Source organism: Urocampus carinirostris, chromosome 3 (assembly GCF_059441175.1).
Source record: "Urocampus carinirostris isolate Australia breed hairy pipefish chromosome 3, RoL_Ucar_1.0, whole genome shotgun sequence".
Taxonomy (NCBI): Eukaryota; Metazoa; Chordata; class Actinopteri; order Syngnathiformes; family Syngnathidae; genus Urocampus; species Urocampus carinirostris.
Window position 1 is genome coordinate 40,675,145 of NC_142351.1, and position 19,241 is coordinate 40,694,385.

The 19,241-nt window shown below is 39.9% G+C and overlaps 1 protein-coding gene across 3 annotated transcripts in view; it reads right to left on the bottom strand.

Annotated features, from left to right (window-relative positions):
- Positions 1–2,983: 2,983 nt before the first annotated feature.
- LOC148369707 (histone deacetylase 4-like) overlaps positions 2,984–19,241 on the bottom strand; it is an 81,585-nt gene continuing 65,327 nt past the window's right edge. For all 3 annotated transcript variants that reach the window (XM_088331847.1, XM_088331846.1, XM_088331845.1), the window contains 14 exons: positions 16,429–16,624; positions 15,259–15,392; positions 15,077–15,179; positions 14,957–15,003; positions 14,769–14,876; positions 13,966–14,021; positions 13,794–13,881; positions 13,603–13,722; positions 12,870–12,967; positions 12,666–12,784; positions 10,853–10,986; positions 10,621–10,705; positions 9,641–9,785; positions 2,984–7,887 (listed from right to left, as the gene is read on the bottom strand). In XM_088331847.1, the coding sequence (XP_088187973.1) occupies positions 7,848–7,887; positions 9,641–9,785; positions 10,621–10,705; positions 10,853–10,986; positions 12,666–12,784; positions 12,870–12,967; positions 13,603–13,722; positions 13,794–13,881; positions 13,966–14,021; positions 14,769–14,876; positions 14,957–15,003; positions 15,077–15,179; positions 15,259–15,392; positions 16,429–16,624 (1,473 nt within the window). In that variant the 3' untranslated portion in view covers positions 2,984–7,847. The remainder of the gene's footprint in view (positions 7,888–9,640; positions 9,786–10,620; positions 10,706–10,852; positions 10,987–12,665; positions 12,785–12,869; positions 12,968–13,602; positions 13,723–13,793; positions 13,882–13,965; positions 14,022–14,768; positions 14,877–14,956; positions 15,004–15,076; positions 15,180–15,258; positions 15,393–16,428; positions 16,625–19,241) is intronic.

Consider the following 19,241-nt stretch of genomic DNA (forward strand, 5'->3'; position numbering starts at 1 on the left):
CCTCTTGTGTGGAGTTTGCATGTTCTCCCCGTGCTTGTGTGGGTTTCCTCAGGGCACTCCGGTTTCCTCCCACATTCCAAAAACATGCTTGTTAGGTTAATTGTCCGTTCCAAATTGTCCCTAGGTGTTGAAGGATTTTATACATTTGACTATAAGGGATTTTGTACGATCAAATACTGGCAGGGCTGTGGGGCAGGTCATTGCAACCTAGTGGAGGATGATGTTTACAGAAAACAGCAGGAACTGGGAGAAAGGGCTGATATGATATGATAATCAGCGCTTCTCGACGCAAGAGGGGCCTTTGTGAAGCAGGAACGCAGACATCAAGGCGAGGAGGTGGAGCCCCCGTGGGGATTCTCTGGCCCGGACACGGGAGGAGCCGGTACACCAGCCGGCAGAGAGACTTGGGTCGAGAGAACTTGAAAAGATCGAGAGGGAGAATCGAGAGAGGAAGCTTGACGGAGAATCAAGCGACACTAATTCGGTTAATTCGATGGAGTTCACTTAGTTTATTATTTAAGAAATTAAATCTGCCCCAGTGTGGAAATGCTGGTCTCTTGTTCATATTTTCCCAAAAAGAAACGAGCACGAATTGTTAGGAGAATGCAGGTTGTGTTTGGTTAATGGAGTCAGATAACTAATTCGAACAATTTGGTAAGCGATACATTTTTAATTTATTATTTCCTAACAGTGTGCATGAGCGAGTGAATTGTCTGTCTCTGTGTGCCTTGCGACTGGCTGGCAACCAGTTCAGGGTGTCCCGTGTCCACTGCCCGAAGATAGCTGGGATGGGCTCCAGTACCCCCGCAACCCTACTGAGGATAAGCTGTGCAGATAATGGATGGATGGATTATTAACGGAGTATTTGTAATACATACGTATATATATATATATATATATATATATATATATATATATATATATATTATTATTATTATTATTTTTTATTTTTTTTAAATTTCTCTCTACATATGGCAGGATATGTCCTCCATAGTGTGCAGGCATATTCATTAATGCAAATGAGAACAAATGGATTGTTTTATATTCTATACTCAATTGTTGCTGTGGAATTGACATCAAGACTATCGGCAGAAATAAAAATGTCTTAAGTCTGTATTTTGTTTCGTACTCTAGCTAAGTTTTTAACCTAATGCGGCCCGTGACCGAAAAAGTACACCCACCCATTATCAGACCCCACCCTTCTAGGAAGATTTTCTTTGTGTTGGTGAATGGTGGAGGATCATCTTTTATAATTTGTGGTGGACAATAAAACTTGAAAATGTTGAACAGAAATCCTGGTTCGAGGCTTTTTTGTTACCATTCACAATAACTCAATCAGCAGCTTTCTGGATCAGATGCATTTCCTTTAGAGCTGATTAACTGATTGTAACTTCTTGACTTTGACACTCTTGTGATACAAAGGCTTATAACATGGTTTTCCACTCAAGTGGTCAGCTGAGCGCGTGTGCTCCTCGTGTGTCACATCATCTTAGTCATGTGCTGGGCAGTGCATCAGCAGTTATTTGTATCCGGACGCTAGGCCTTAGAAAATAATTTGAACATTCGGAATGTTGGAGTGCATTTGCATAACCGCCCGCCTCACAATTATTGATTATTGATCTGAAGTAAGTTGAGCAAACACAGACTTTGAAAGACTTAAATAACCTGAGACGCATTGCTCAATAGACGAACATGAAAAGTAAACTGCAGTGGTACCTCTTTATATGAGTGCTTCTAAACACGAGAATTTCAGTAGCCATCCATTTTCTCCTGACTTGGGTTTCTATCTTGGGGCAGTGGGCAGAAGACAACCTGAACTAGTTGCCAGCCAGTCGCAGGGCACACAGTCATACAGCGATTCACACGCTCATTCACACCTAGAAACAATTTGGACTGGCCGGTCAACGTGACATGGATGTTTTTAGAATGTGGCAGGAAACCGGAGTGCCCGGAAGAAACCCAGGCAGGTATGGGGAGAACATGCAAACTCATTGCACTGAGGCTGCGGTAGCTGGAATCTAACCCTGGTCCACCGCACCATGGGGCTGCATGCTGACCACCAAGCTCTCGTGCTGTCCTCTGCCGAATGCTCCCATTATTAATGATTGCAAATCCTCCTTATTAAGCGATAATAAACCTTACAAACACAACACAGAACATATCTACTCACAGACTATACTGCAACAATATTAGCAATCTACGATGACGTTGTCGTATAGTACCAGTGATGGAGACAACCTAGCTTTGAGCAGAAATGGGTAAGCTGAGATAGGTCTGTTTTTTTTCTAAAATTACAGCGTGCACAATTTTAAACAATCATAAAAAAACAAATAAAAATATGGGAATAGGTTTAAGTTGACAGGTATGCGATCTCCGTCCCTCTTCCTTGCAAATGGCCTGAACAGGCAAACTTTAATTCCTTTTCTGGATGTTGAAAGCTGCAATAGAACAATACAATGCATAGAGAGTTCCAAATAAAGTTTATAAATGTTATATCTATCTGAACTATTACAGGATATAGATGTTTTTTGACCAAATGAACAGTTTGAGAAACTAATGGCATTGCCCTAGTTATCTTTCAACATGGATGGAGATGGATTCACATGCAACAGTCCCGTCAGCTATTGTAAAAGTATTTGTTTAAGTTTAGCAGGTGGAACTGGCAACCAGTTCAGGGTGTCCCCTGCCCACTTACTGAAGATAGCTAGGATGGGCACCAGCACCCCTGCAACCCTACTGAGAATAAGCAGTGCAGATAATGGATGGATGAATACTATTCAAATGTGTTTTTTAGTAATCAGGAAGATGTGTTTTATAGCAATTTAGGGTTTATTTTGATACTTTTGGGAGGTGAGCAACCGTCCAATCAGTTTTTGATTATTTCATATCAGGAAAATTCACTCGCTACATTGAGTCAGATTCTAATTATGCTTGTATGAAGAGGTACCACTGTAATCGATATCCAGACCACCAAAGACGCAGATATTTTTCAGAAATATATTTTATTGATGTCAGAGATGAAACGTCCAAAGCGTAGGTCCCCAAGAAATAACATTTTTCATCGTTAGAGACATAATCAGCCAACAAAAAATAACTTCTTTTCCAATGTACATGTAAACCAAGAATTGCTCTTGAGCCACAGTGGTCGTTTGTAGGACTGGCCGAGGCGGGTGAAACAATCAAACGTCCTCCTCCAAGACAGTTTCCCTAATAAAAGCACAGCAACCCTCCAGCGTTTGGAACATCTTTGAAAGAGGAACATTCTTTGGGAGAGTCTTTCTTCAATGAAGCCGAAGGGGTTTCGGCAGGGAAAAACGCAGTCCGTTCGTTTTAAGTGCTGAAATTGCTAGTCAGAAACAAGAACAAGCAAAAGTGAGGGGGCAGGGACAAAGTTTTTGGAGAATGTTTGCACGCCAGATCGGGAGAAAAACTCTCCCGGCTCTTCCAACGCCACCAGAGGTCTTTGTTTTGTTCTTCCTCTATTGTGCAAATACATTTATTTTTGTTTCATAGACAAGCAGGCATGCTGACTCACAAACCATGCAAAGAGTTAAAGTTGGTGCGAGCTGGGGCTAAATGAAAACAATTGTCTGCTAATCAACAAAAGTTGTGATTCATATTCATGAAAAGTATATAAAACAATGAATCAAAATGGAATGTTTTTGTCAGACTATGAGTAAAAAACTGGAAAGTTTCAAAAATGACTTTAGAGAGACAGTGTGTATCATTTAGCACCACATAGTGGTAAAAAAATTCAAATCACATGAAATATGTAAAAATGCATACTTGTCGGTCGAGACATTTGCATTTATTGTAAATAAGAGCCTCACCGAGAGGGAGCTGACATACCGTATTTATGTGTATAGCGCGCATCCCAGATTTTTAATTAAAAATGGGTATAGATTTTTGTTTCACTATTTTTGCATTCTAAGTGACAAACACGGAGGAAAGGCAAGTAAGTATAGTAAGAAAAAACATTCTTACGGGAGCTGGACTAGTAAATTAATGGCAAAAGATGTGTGCCTCAGGTGGAGGGCAGAAGATCTTTTGGAGGCTCACAAATTCTGATTCAGGGGTATACAATTTGATTATAAAACGATTGAGTTTTTATTCCCCCTCAATATTTTTTCCTTCTCTAAATCTTGTCTGTTTATCAACTGTGCATTTGTTTAAAAAAAACAACAACAACATTTACTCGGAGAAACTGTAAAGTGTCAAAAATAGCACACAATCACCGATTAAGTGAAAATGATTTCAGTGATTTATTCCTTAAAAAGTATTCTTCTGGTTATTTTTTCTATTTTTAATTCAAATGTTTACCTGATTTCATACATATATATATATATATATCCTAGAAAGGAGCCGAAGCTTTTTTAAACTTCTGCAAAGACACCAAAGTGGTATTTGTTGATTTCATAGTTTTTAATCAAGGTAAATGCAATAGTATTGCCTTAGACAGCACGCCCATGACTTATTTTTTAAGTAAACTAACATCAGGATTGTTTGTGTCCTCAAATGTTCTTTGGTTGATAAATCTAATCGGCAAATACAGCTAAAGTGGGTGGTTTGCAGCGGTGCCTGGCTTTGGTGACATCCAGTGGACATATTTAAAACTGCAGTTAGTATAACATGAAGCGGCTCATTTTTCTGTTGTGCATCTCTCAGCATTGTCTCGCAGGACGGATTCAATTTGTTGGGTAGCCTGATCTGGCCCGTAGGCTGCATGTTTGACACCCCTACAAGAGATAAACATCTAGTGGTCAAATAATACACACTGTCAATTTAAATAAGTCCCATGTCATTAACAGGCATTAGCACTTAAGACAGAAATTTGAACATCACTTGGCACAACATTTTCCATAATTTCCAGACTATAAGCCACAACGTGTGTCGTACTATTTACACTTCAACCCTGCAGTTTATCCAGAGATGCGGCTAATGTATGAATTCTTTACTTTTTTTTAGCACCGTGTTACTTGTGTTGCTGCATTGTTGCTTTTTTGCAGTGTACTTGTACTTGTGTTGCTCTGGTTAGTGTATTATACACCTTGTGATTAAGGGCTATACAAATAAATTTGACTTGACTTTTAACAGTGTGTTTAACCAGACCTGTTTGCGCTGTGTTGAGGGTTCGTACACCTTTTTCACTGCCAAATTCGAGCTCTTTTTAAGGATTTTTTAAAGCCAATTTTCCAATTTCCCCAGTACCATTAAATAGAGAAATCCGGAGTGAATCATGTATTTTTCATAGCTGCAAATATAACTGCGATTTATATTTGTGATTTTCAATCTTGGGTGTGCCTTTAACGAGACATATAATTTTTAGATCTCGAGTAAATCATGAATGTATGCGAGGATCTGAACAATACGTGTGTAAATATTTTGAGACAAATCTCTCCCCATACAGGTGTTAGGTAAAAAGGACAGTAAGGCGTAGCTTACATTTTCAGTTGCAGGAGGCTTTTCCCATTACAATTTACAACTGAGAAATGCAACCTTCATTTATTACATGGCCCATAATAAATGTCCATAATAATTGATATGTAATTCTTGCACTAATACACATTTCACAGTTCCCTGTTTATGTGTATTGTGCACCTGTCCTATTGGGCGCCACCCGCTTCACAGGAAATTGCCATACAAACTAATGCTAGCTGCCGTTAAATCACGGGGAAGACAAAATGCAATGGCAAAGCAAAGCTACCAGAGAGTAGTGTCTGTGTCGTTTTAAAGCAGACTTGTTAAGAAACAAGGCAACATTTTCAAAAAATTACAAGCATTTCATTCAAAATGTAAGCACTTTTTTAATCCTTGAAAACACAACATTTAAATTCAAGCATTTTCAAGAATTTCAAGCACCTGTACGAACTCTGTGTGTTACCTGTGTTGCTCCAGTGTTTTTTAATTGCTGTGTCTCTGGACTGTTCCCCCGTGTGTATTTGTTATTAAACCATTTTGGAAATTCTTTCGGTCTCTTACTTTGTAAATATCTTATGTTTCAACATGGGCATGTGTGGCTTATAGTCAGTCAAGTGTACGCTATGCATGTACAAAATGTTTTTTCCCTTGAAAATGTATTGGATGCTGCTTACAGTCAGTCGGGCTTATAGTATGGAAATTATGGTACTTTTTTCAACTACCGCTACTCACGATATAGTACAAGTTGCACAATTGTCATAAAGAGATCGTGTGACCGAAATAAAATTGTCTCGCAAAGTATCGATTATCACGCTTTATCAACCCAAAATAAATGGACAATGACCGTGAAGTTGGACTCTTTAAGAAAAAACAACCAGCTCGCTACATAAAATGGCCCCTGGACTGGCTTGATCACAGGTGAGTGCACGTTAGATGCGCGCACGAGGGTAAAAAAAAAAAGACTGACTTAGGCAACAAAATATTTGACTTGATGAGGAAAAGTCCAAAGCAGCGCCACGGGATGACTTTACATCGCAACAGTGCAGTTGATAAGTATCCAAGCACGCCGTTCTCGTTTTCTTTTCATCTTCAACGTCCATGTATTAACACCGCACTGTGTTCCGTTCACAATATCATAGCTGTCATTAGAGTACATTTAGAAATTTTCCATATACAAATCTTCTATAAACAGTAAGTTATAAATACACAATCAATGAAACAAAACGCAGTGGCCCAAAGAACCGTACAAAGAAAGAAAGTTGCTCCTTATCTCGGATAAATACAAAATGGAGCAATCCTGTGAGGCTATTTTTAGAACTATCTAAAAAATGGTCAAAAGTAAGAACTAAAGGACACTAAAAAACAAAGTATTGGAATTTGAACGTGTGAAAAAACGCAAAGGTCGATATGAAACGGCAGTCTCCTCTCCGGCAAAATATACGCAATGTTTATATACAAGACTGGAGTTTCACGAGTTTCAGGGTAGTTGCCAGCAGAAGGCGTAATTCAGACACCTGGGAAGTTATTTCCTCAAGTGTTGTCAAAATATTTCTCAGATGCATGATCATGCTTTGGCTTTCTTTGCTTGACATTCCAAAACGGGGGAAAAATATATCCGGCCTCAGCTCTCATGCTTAATCCGCCTCTTAAAGGAACGCTACATAAGAGTAAAAGCGCTTCATCTAATGATACTACCTCTTACAAATCCCGTCGTCATCCGCAGAAAAATAGATCCATCCACTAAAGTAAAATAACTCTTTAAAGAAGCGAGAGGCCACGTTCCGAGTAAACATGCTGAAAGATTGTTTGCTGTCCTAATTCTCGTCCCCCCTTCCGGCGCTGATCTCCGAGAAGGAGATCTTTAAGGCAAACGTTTCCTGAACAATCGTGAAATCCGGCGGACCCTCACCAAGGCACTCCTATTTCAACCTCGGATGAAAACGAGTGTTTGTAAGACTGAAAGTCCACAGTGAATGCGAGTTGTAAATGTTTGTTTTCTGTTGCAGAGCGAGTCGAGAAAATAAAATAAAATCCCGAGCCGGGAGTGGCACAGGACAACTTTTGTCCCCGGTGTTCATACAGTGTTGGCATCAGCCGGAACCGTTTGGCTTCCAGAAAGAATCTCTGCCTCTTTCTGTGGTCAGATCTAAAATCATCCCATCAGAAGTGGGTGACGGACCGACAGAAAATCCCCACAGGAGCACCACGAAACAAGTGTTTTTTTGTTGTCTTTGTTGGTTCTCTGTTCGAGTCGTCTGTCTCCTGATTGGCTTCCTGTCCGGAAGCTGAGCCTACCTTCGGCCCCCTCCACTGTTTAAAGTAGAGGGGGCGAAATGAAGGGATCAGTTGAGACTCCTTGCTTTCAAAGGAGTGTTCCTCCAGGGAGGTCAATACTAACAGCGAGACATCGTCGTGTATTCACACCTCGTTTACAGTGGTTCCTCCTCTTCCATCGGTTCATCTTCAGGTCTGATGAGGAAAGATAAGACAGCGATTAAAACTTTAATCGACTGGTGTTAGCTCGCCGGAAATTTCAACGCCTCGCGTATAATCAACATGAGTTGTAAAAATACGTGACTTAGTGCAGCAGCGACTAGGCGACAAAAATCGATAATATAAATAGTCAACAATGAATTCCATTGTCAACTACTGTATTGCCGCCAGACACATTTTTTCAATGGAGTGAGGCATCTCTACATTAATATAATCTCTGCTAAGAGTCACTCATGCCAATAGTGTCCGTCGCAAGCGGTAACATACAGCAATGATGGCTTCACCTTTAAGTAAGCGTACTAAAACTAATATTTTTGCCTGGATACAATGAATAAAAAGACTACTTGCTAAGTTTGCAAAGCAGACCTTGCGCACCATGGCAGCGCCTCTGTGACACTAGAACATTTAAAGGGCAGACAGTTGATTGAAACAGAGTCTGACTCGCCTTGGTAAGATAGATTCATGTAACATTCAAGCAAATACGGTTTTGATGACTTGCATTATACAATTTATAATATGATATAAAAGAGAGCTTTAACGTACCTGACAAACATATTAGAAAATAAATGCAAGCAGTCCCAAGAACAAACATCAATTGTTAAAACGTCAAAAACGACAAACCTCAGTTGTCAATACCGTTTGTTTTCAAACTGTTGAGTATTGCTAAGTGCTTTTGTTACAGACTTTGCGGTTGACCACTAAAAGTACTTCACAAAATGCTCATTATATCTGTTTTATTTACTGTTCCACTGCTGCTAATAGGCCTGCTCTTGGTTTACAGGCGGGGTCTCCAACCTTGTTCAAGGCAAGAACTACTTTTTGTTGCTAATTAGCTCCAAAGGCACTGAAGTTGCTGTGGATTTCTAAAATCACAATTTATCATGTTATTACTATGTTGTTACTTTGTAACTACCAGGGTAATTTAAGGGTTAGATAAACTCGTTCAACAACTAAAAACATCATTTTATATGAAAATAATGACCCAGCAGTGTTGAGCCATTTTAAGAACAGGTCCGTGGGCACCTCAGCCCTCTTTAGAGGGCACCATGTTGGAGACCCCTAGTTAACAGTTATAAAATAGCAATTTGATTTTAATTTATTATTTTTTGATTATTGTTTCTACTGACTGAGCAATGTTCTTAGATATGGCACTTTCATTTGTTTTTAATTATTCTGCAGTATGTTCAGTAAAATATGTATATTTCATTGTACTCATTTTTGGTGTTTATCATCATTTGCCACATAATTAAATCAACTTCATGTTAAATTTAAGAAAAAATAATGATAAGATTATTCATCTCATGGTTTCGATAGTCGGTGCCTAGTCGACTTCAAAAAATAGTAGTTAGTTGCACATGAACATGAAAGAATTAAACAAGATCTTAATAATTGATCATTTGATCGTCACTGGGGTCTATTGTGTTCTGTTCGAGAAGTTCCCAGCCCGGATATATAGCATATTTTGCTTACACAACTGCCACCTTCGTAAGCGACTAGCATCGCTTTGGTGGTTAGCTTTAGCTAGGCCGCTAGCATTACATTGACAATGCTATATATATATATATATATATTTTTTTTTTTTTTTACTAAATGTTGCTAAATAATCTACCAGTTGCTCATGGTAGATTTGTGGACAGAGACTCTAGCATCACTTTGACAATTTTTAAAATGATAAAAAGTCAACCTGAGAACCTCAGGCCTCCTTTCTGATACTTCCCAGCATGCTCACCTGTGATCCACAGCACTTGTGTTGGCGACAGACAAAGATGCCATGGCGGTGACAGCCTCGGCCTCCTCCGAGTCACCGCGTTTGGTCTCCAATAGCGAGAGGCCCAGCTGTGGCGAATGGTGACACAGCGAGCGCCAGTATTTGCCTGAAAGGAGAAACAATTTTGGGAAAATTACCAAAAAGACATTTAAAAAAATAAAAAACAACAAGAAGCCGAATAGTGTTTACTATAGAAGGTGTGTTAAACTTTGAGTCTTGAAAATCCCAAAAAGAATGCTCGATTGGGGACTTTGCAATTTATACAAAAGCAATTACTCTTTTGGACCAGAAGATAGCTACATTTCCTCCCTTACATTTCTGTAAGCACAGTGATTTAGGATCTACAATCAGTTCTCGATCAGTTTTTGGAGTCATCAATCAACCTGCCATTTTTTAATTCGAGTCCTATTGTTCAGACTCACAATTATTCTGGGGAGGAAATTTGTTTAAAAGCCCAGACCACAGGTGCTCTACTTTAACAAGCTACAAGACTTTGTTACATTTACCTAGATTATCATATATAAGTACTGTATAATAACATTGTAAAAAATCTTTACAAAACATGTTGTTTTTTTTCGCAAACATTTTGTTTTTGACTCCAAAAAAAAACAATAGACCATCTACCGGGGTTAAACAAAGATTGTATGTTTTTCTATATCTGGGGTAAAAGAAACAGAAGTAATTTCCACAAATATACAGTTTGTTTTCCCATTTTTGTTTGTTTTTGAGAAACTCCTGCCATATGTTTCATTGATTTAATTGATCAAACATAAATAATACCCAACAGCACAAAATCTTTTCAAAGGTCTTCCGTTTTGTTTACATCTTTGGACGTGTTGTAAGAAAATCAATTAGAAGGGATAGAGAAGCACGAAGAAGGAAACAAATTCACTCCTCTGAGGTCAACACCAAAAGTCGGAGAAAAACCACGTGCAACTTACAGTGAATCTCGAGTACTTTCTCCAAGGAACGCACGACATTTGGGTTTGGCCTCTCCTCAAGGACGGTCTTGGGTAGGGGGTCCAGCTGCGCACGCATACAAAAAACATTATTTAAACATTGCATTGGTCATTTTTTGTAAAGGGTAATTTAGCCGAAATACCATAAAAATTTACTGTTTACAGTACTCAATTATAAGCTATATTCTGGATAATTGAAAAGCGGCTTGCTCACATCCTGTCCCAGCAGGGCAGCGACGCAAGCCTCCGAGGCATCACAGATGGCCGTCAGATCATGACCCCCTTCCAGGGCCAGGACCAACCTCCCTCCGGCAAGACTCATCAGCTGGCGGGTCAGAAAGCCAAAACCTAAAACACATTGAGACACCATCGCAATACAGTTAAAGGAGCTCCAATATCTGGCGTCATGACGAAGAGACATTTCAACCACAGTGGACCGCCAGGATACGACGTTAATCCGGTTGGGAGTGAAATTGCTGTGTACCACAGGGGTACAAACCTATGGTAATGCGTAGCTAATCTTTACCCCAAGAACTGTAGATAAAGACATTAAAATAACAAAATATTATATTGTAGGCAATATTTGGGTATAATCTATGGTACAGTATATGATTCATTTACATTATAAATGCCTTGCTGTCTCTTAGGGAGTAGACATTATAAATAAACATAGAACAATCCCATGCAGTATTGTGGTTTACTTTACGCGGTGTAAACATTTTACAGAATTTTGTCGAGCATTGTGTTCTGCAGCAGACAACAGGGCAGTTCACGGTGGGCTCTGTGCGCGTGTGTGTGTGTGTGTTAGGTGTGTGCGACTGTCTATGTGTGCCACTGTGATAGGCTGGTGTATACTGTCAGTCAAACAGCCAGGCGGGTACACAAGTCAAAGTGTCCACCCAAAACAAACTGCAAAGCATGGTAACATCTCGTATTTGAGCAGCTTGTTACATTGAAAATAAATTCATCAATTAAATCGGACTCTGAGGAAATTCAGAAGGGCACAACAAAATGCTGATCACCACCGGGTGCTTCGTGTATTGATATCGGGTCCAAAGCAGTGTCAGGAGAAATAGCAAAAGCGGGGCTGCACGTCCGGCCCACTGCAGCAGTTACGTAACAACTCTCACAACCCACCCCTGCCGAGCCTGTATCTCACTAATTTCGTGGTACTATTCAACTACAAATTTGTGTTGTGTTTCATTGGTAGATGTATCTTTATTTTTTTTTGTTATAGTTGTATATATATTTTATTACTCTTATCTAATTAATGTTTCTTTTTCATGGGTATTGACAATTTCAGGGTTTTTTGGGAACGCAACCCCCGGAAAAACAAGGGATTATTGTACAGGTAAAGGAAAATTGAAATTTGATTTTCATTTGGTAAAGTGAATAGAGCTGACAGAGTGGAGTAATGGGTGGATGCAGGAGAGGAGACGGCAGACTTGAGAGAATAGGCATGCCTTTAGAAGTCTCCTTCCTTAAATCGCTTGCTTATTTTTACTGATGGTCCCTATCGTTGATCAGTTACGGCCACGCAATTTAGCAAGGGTATTGATTCCCTACTTTTTTTTGATATATTGACCTTTGTTTCCAAGGTTATGTTTTGATTCCTTCTTTAGCATCACTGTAAACTTTGGGACCCATAGCTAAAAAATACAGTACTAGAAACCTCGTATTGCCGATTCTGAACCAAATAAAAACAGAGAGAGGCATTGTGGGAGGGAGTTCAATCGCATATTAGCATTTTTATCATGCTGTGAATGAAACCAATAGCACACCAGCATTACACCAAGAGAGACATGACTTATCATAGGCACCACCACCGCAAAGTTCAAATTTTCTAAGTTTTGAGGCACACACAAATATTTGTTGTTGATGACATATAGAAGGGAGAATGCAGCAAATAGGGGTCGGAAAAACATTTTATTTAACACCGCAAAGTAAAAATGTCGTCATATCGGGTCGCTGTATCCATGTCTCTTTCACTTATATGTTAAGCTGACTGAAAAAAAACTTGTACCCACATTTGGATGTTAGCGTGTAACCTCCAAGTGGCGGTGGGTGTCCCTCCACTGCGTCAAAGCCAGACGACACGAGCACGATGTCCGGAGCAAACTCATTGGCGATGGGAATCACCACCGACCTAAAAGAACCAGACAAACATGCAAATTGTATTTTCATTTTCAAACGTCATTTTTTTTTTTTTTTTTGGAGGGTCCATTTGGCACCTGAAAGCCGACAGGTACTCGACATCTCCAATTGGTGGGTCAAGGCCCCCTGTGAAGGCTACGTTAACGTTGAAACCTATACCTGGCCCACTTCCTACCTGCAAATGAGAGGAAGACGACATATTACTTTCTCGTTCAATTACATTTTATTTAACATATTTTCCGGACTATAAGGTACACCTGAAAACTCCAAATTGGCTAGAAATTTAAATGTGCACCTTATTAACTCTGTGTGCTTAATATACGGCAAATACGGTGGATAAGGTTGGAAATGCATGCAGTATTTATAAATGTGTATAACTACAAGAGGTTTTACGGTGCAATGAAAGATTAATCGAAAAACATCGCTGGAAACTATTCTATGCAACGGGAATCGATCCCGGGTTGCGGTGGTGAGAGCACAGACACTTAACAAATAGACCACGAGTGGTACAGTTGACCAAGGAAAGTCTCGTTATTGCACTATTTTTACTCTCGGTGTCAGAAACGAATGTTAGGGAATGGAGAACACAGTCAAGTCAGATACACCAATCACTGCACAAAGATATACCATAAGAGTAGTATGTTCCAACAAAAATACCGTAGCTATAATGTGCATTCAAATATTAATAAAATGTGCTCTTACTGTGGTTCAACTTAAAATAAGACTTTTTGGGGGATGCGCCTTATAATCCGGTACACCTTATAGTGCGGAAAACACGGTATATAGGCAGGCCATCTCCTATTTTCTCACCTCTTCTGGGGCGCCACTTCCAGGGAAGAAATTGCCATCATCATAGCGATGGATAGACAGGTACAGAACATTGGGGTCATCGTAGAAAGCTTGCTGGGTGCCATTGCCGTGGTGAACATCCTAAACAACAGCTCATGAGCAAAGTTTTTTTTCTTTATAATTTTTATTTAATCTAAAGATGGCGTGCTCACCCAATCCACAATGAGGATCCGGTTGATGTTGAGTCTCTGCTGCAGCAGTTTCGCAGCGATGGCCACGGAGTTGAAATAGCAGAAGCCCCTGAAATGTCAAAGACAGCAAAACTTTAAAAACATTGATTTTATTCGTAGTTTTGCTGTAGTTTGTTCAGAGCAGAGGCCTTACATCGGTGTGCTTTCCTCTGCGTGATGTCCCGGTGGACGCACCACGGCAAAACCATTCTGGGTAAACGAATAAGAGAGATGATAGGCCATCAACCATAACAATTAAGTTTTAAAATGTCATAAAGTAGTTGATATTGGTCAAAGAGCCTTGTATTGTCCAAGAATATCAAATGAAAAAAAACTAATAGAAATGATTGGTCTCTTATTGTACATTGAATGTTTTTAATACAGCACTTTGAGTTTCATTGTCTTAAAAGTGCAATACAAATACATTTTTATTTGATTATTATTGTGTAACAAACAGCAAACAAACTCGTTGTATGTGCTTTGTGAGTCTACATAAGCAGAGAATATAATGCATTATTTGTATATTAGTTGTATTATAGTTATCATTAAAATAATTGTTCGTTTTGAACTGGTTGCCAGCCAGTCGCAGGGCACACAACAGACAACTCACTCGCTCATTCACACCTAGGGACAATTTGGACCAGCCAATTAACCTGACATGCATGCTTTTGGAATGTGGGAGGAAACCCGCGCAAGCATGAGGAGAACATGCAAACTCCACGCAGGAAGTTTTGATCTCATGACCTCAGAACTTTGCCGCACATGCGGTAACCACTGCGCCGCCGTGCTGCGGTACACAAACATAAAACTACATAACTTCTACCGCCATATGTGAAAGTATACTTCTTTGACATCGATTACTACACTGCACTTTAGAGGTTGCATTATTCTGCATCATACCCAAAGTGGAAAATTACATCTGCTTGACTAAATGAAATTAGGCCGTGATCACGATACCTTGAGCTCGCCGGTGGCCACTTTGAAGACGAGCTCCACCACAGATCCGACGGCGAGACGAGCTGCGCTGGAGGAGTGGACTTCATTCCAGATAGTGTCACTGTCCACCTGAAATTAACACATGCCACAAAGAATGAACTCGACTAGATTACAATTGTGCCTCACACATGAAATATTACGCCACCTACCCCCACACCGCCGCACGGTAACCGCACAAACATGGGCGTGATTGAGCCTGGTGAGTGGGGGGAATAAAATCACATCAAGGAAGTAGGGCACAGGCAACCAGCACGTATGTACAGCCTTACAATCGAGTTTCTGTCTGAGAGGGTTGGTTCCATAAAGCATGACGTGGGCCTCTGAGTGAACAGTCTGGAGTTCCTCCAAAGTGGCTTTCCTCCCGCGGATGCACTACACACAAACCAAACAAAAATGGAACGCTGCACGCTTCTAAATAACTCGATTTAATGTAGAAATGTGAGGACGCTACCTCACACTGCGCTCTGAGTCCGGTTTCCTGCAAGCGGGACCAAATGCTCTGAATCCGGCCTGCATGCTCCGGGTGGCTGTTGGTGTTGCCGCACATGCACTGGTGCTTCTGCATTAGGGAATCATATACCAGACCTGGGAAAACATACACCCAGTCACATAGCCATTGGATTGAAATTTAGCATGGGGGAAAAAATCACTCAGTCAAAAGGGGCTAAAATAAGGGATGAGCAAAATGCACAAAGCTTAAAATAGAGATTTTATCAGTTATTCTCGCCAATACAGATCTACTTGGATTTTTAACAAGACAGTAAAGAAATGCCTGATAAAAACAAAAAGATTTTTATCTTATTCATATTCATAGATCATTAATCAAGTAGAATTTAACATCTAGTAAACTAACTGATCCTGCCACTTGTGCAAAAACCTTCATTTTTTTAATCACCATCAGCATGAATTAAATCAAATCAAGCTGTTATTACTTCCCTTGAATTGGAAGATTTAACAAAGTCTTTGAATTGTCAATTAGCATATTAACTGAATTAATTTGTTTTATTGCCCAGCCCTAAACTACTTTACTTGACCTCCAAGCTACAGTAGAAATAAAGATAAAGAATGTCGTAAACAACTAAAAGAAAAAAATCAATTTCCTTTCTTTTTAAACAAGCATTATTAAATGTTGCCTTGACATATGTGCAATAAATACTATGCAGGAGTAAACTTTAACAAAACACAAAACCACACAAAAGGCACACAGGTATTTGAGATGTTTTTTTGAAATTATAATTCATTTAGGTTTTTAGGCTTAGAAGGACATCACATGAACCTCTAATCTCTTAGTCAATTAGCTAATGGATGGGGGGTATCTGGTTTCTCTGAGTATGTGGCGTTATTTTATTGTTTAACGATTCTGCATGTTGGCACCAACACTGTCGTTGCTTTCAAAGACTACAAAATATCTAGAAATGCTTTAGTCTTGTTGTTGTGTTATATAATCAACAAAATTACATTCCCAAAATGAGGAAGAGACAGTAAAGTAGGCTCCGAAATGTAGAAATTAAAAAGTTACCAGAAAAATATTAAACTCAAGTCGGTCTTTGTAAGGTAATATCCTAAGAGCAATCACAAATTGTCCAATTATATTTAATTTGTACAAAAACAGAGGACTGACCGGTGGTAAAGCGAGGCTTGATGGGTGGATCAGATGGTGGCATGCTGATGGAGAATGGGGAGGCCGAAGCTGGAGACGACTGTGCTCGCGATAGTGGGCGGTGTCCTGGGAAGGAAATGGACAATCCGGCTGCTTCCATGGAAGCCTGATAGTTTCTTAGTTGATGAATTCGCTGCTGCTCCAACAACAGTGCCTGCTGCTCTCACACACACACACACACACACACACACACACACACACACACACACACACACACACACACACACACACACACACACACACACACACACACACACACACACACACACACACACACACACACACACACACACACACACACGTAAATAAATCAATAACAGTGGTGCTTCTTGAAGCTGAACATACTGCTATCCTTCTTTTATGGTTAAAAAGACCAGAAAACCCAACAATATATAAAAATCTGCGAAGTAGCTCAACCCTTTACTTTATGCCATATACCCTGTCGGCCCCTGCTTGCAATAGTAGTCAACCGGGTATGATAAATCGCAGCGCACGGGTGCTGTTAATTTAAGGTGGAAATAGCTGGAAAAAGAGCCGCCACATATGACACCAATAGTGGATCATGGCAAAAAACAGTGCAGTTCATTTCATCCAGGCCTTCAGCGGCTTGCAAATGGGAGAAAAAAGCCCTCTGTAGGCCCCCGCTCTCATCAATTGTTGATTGGGAATAATGGCTGAATGAGTGCAATTCACTTTTTGGTGGACAGAACAGCATAAAGAGCCACCAGGTCAGACCAAAATGTGCAATGGCCCCGCTCTTAGCAACAGTAAATCAGGAATAATATATCGCAGCCACATCAGTGCGCTTCATTTTATGCAATCCCAAACAGAACACCACCCGACAACACTGCCTTCTGGGGGTCCCTGCTCTGAGCAATATGGGATTTGGGGTTTATAGATTGTGATCACATGAGTGCAACTTATTTGAGGCAGAAATAACAGCGAAAAACATTTGCCAGGCCTGACAGAAGAGCGCTATCTGCCAGTTCTGGCTCACAGCAACATGTGATTGGGGATAATTGATTGCGGCCGCACTAGGGTGGAGCTTATATAACCAATAAATATTTTTTTTCATATATTCTTTTATCTTACCCCACAAAAATGTTCCACTTCCACCAAAAACTACACAGCAGAAGTTTCAGTCATGTAAGTTGATATTTACAGGTAGCTCAATCACTGTGTAAATTTGAATTAGCGCCCATTAAGTTGATATTTACAGGTAGCTCAATCACTGTAAAAATTTGAATTAGCGCCCATTAAGCCGGGTACACACACCAAATAATGATAGCTTAGGTACATAATACAGACAATCAGAAAAACTCAGCCCTTTATTAGAGTTGGCTGTCAGGAAAAGTTTTGCTGTGTTTTTCAGCAATTTGCAGTAGATGCTGCAGATCACTTTCATATTTTGTGTTATGACCACAGAATTCCTGAATCAGCGGCACACCTCGTTCGGCAAGATTATTGACCACACTGATCGCCTGAAGTTTCCAAAGTTTGTTTTGAAGTCATCCTGCTATTCCCATTCCTGTGATTCAACATCAAGATAGCCAACAGGAAGGTCCATTGATTTTGAAGAAAGAGCTAGATCCTGAAGACACAAAGTTTTCGAGACATTTGCTCGTAACAGTGTCTAAATCTACAGATATCCTCTTTTTAAAATACTGTTCAGCAGTTTCATCTATGTTGTCCTTATTTTTCATTGCAGCCACCATGAGTTGTTTTGTTGATGCACTGACTTGATAGTAAAACAAAGCGTTTCTGGTGTTACCTACCACAGGTGATAGGAAAATCTCCGAAGGGCTGCCTTAGATATTGCAGCATTGATGTTTGAATATTCCACCAAAGACTTTAAAAATTGCAAATCAGTGAGGGGGGCACTTGCAGCAAGAGGCGCCATGATCCAGGCCTTCAAGTTACAACATTTATCATGCCTCTCTTCCTCTTTGAGATACCAACACCTGATATGTCATGACTTGTTCCTGGTTTGTCACCCTCTGAACAACTACTGCTACGTGATAATTGAACTGACTCATTCGCAATTCTTTGCTCAGCTTCAGATTCTAGGCGTCGTTTCAATGTCTTTTCTTGTTTTTCTTCAAGTCATTTTTCTTTCTCTTGTAATTCTTTGTCAACACCTGTCATTGACCCCTTTCTTCCCTTTGCTCTTTGAGCCAACAAAGACTCTTTGTCTTCTGGAATTGTCATAATGTCGAGAGCATTAGCATGAGCAATGTCAAACAAATCATCAAGTTCTTCTTTTCACTCACTTTCCTTGTCTTTCCGTGTTGCTATTTGTCGTCCTTTGTTCTTTTTTAGCAAACGCCATACTTGAAAATGTTTTTCTTCTTGCTTTATTCCAAAATGATGATATTTCTTTCACAGTCACTGCGGAAGACGCTTTGATGGGCTTGTGCAATTTCAAGTGTTAATAAAGAAAGAAACCAAGAGCCATGCGAACTGATGGTAGCTTGCTTCCAGTTAGTTCAGACACATAAGTACCAAGCAGATAGCCTTCTTTCTTTGATTTAGTTGAAACCATGTTGCTCATGGGAAGACCGCCTGCAATATGGATGATTAGAAAGTCTCGCCATTATGTTCCTTGACTATTCATGCAGATGTAATATCAAACTGTATCATGGTGAGACAAATGTATTTTGTGCAAGCTTTGATATGGAAGATTATGTAAGTGATAAATGTTTGAATGTACTGAATATTTACCTGATGCTGATCTTTGAATGTCAATCACTTCTTGGAGGAAAAAGAAGGTCTGC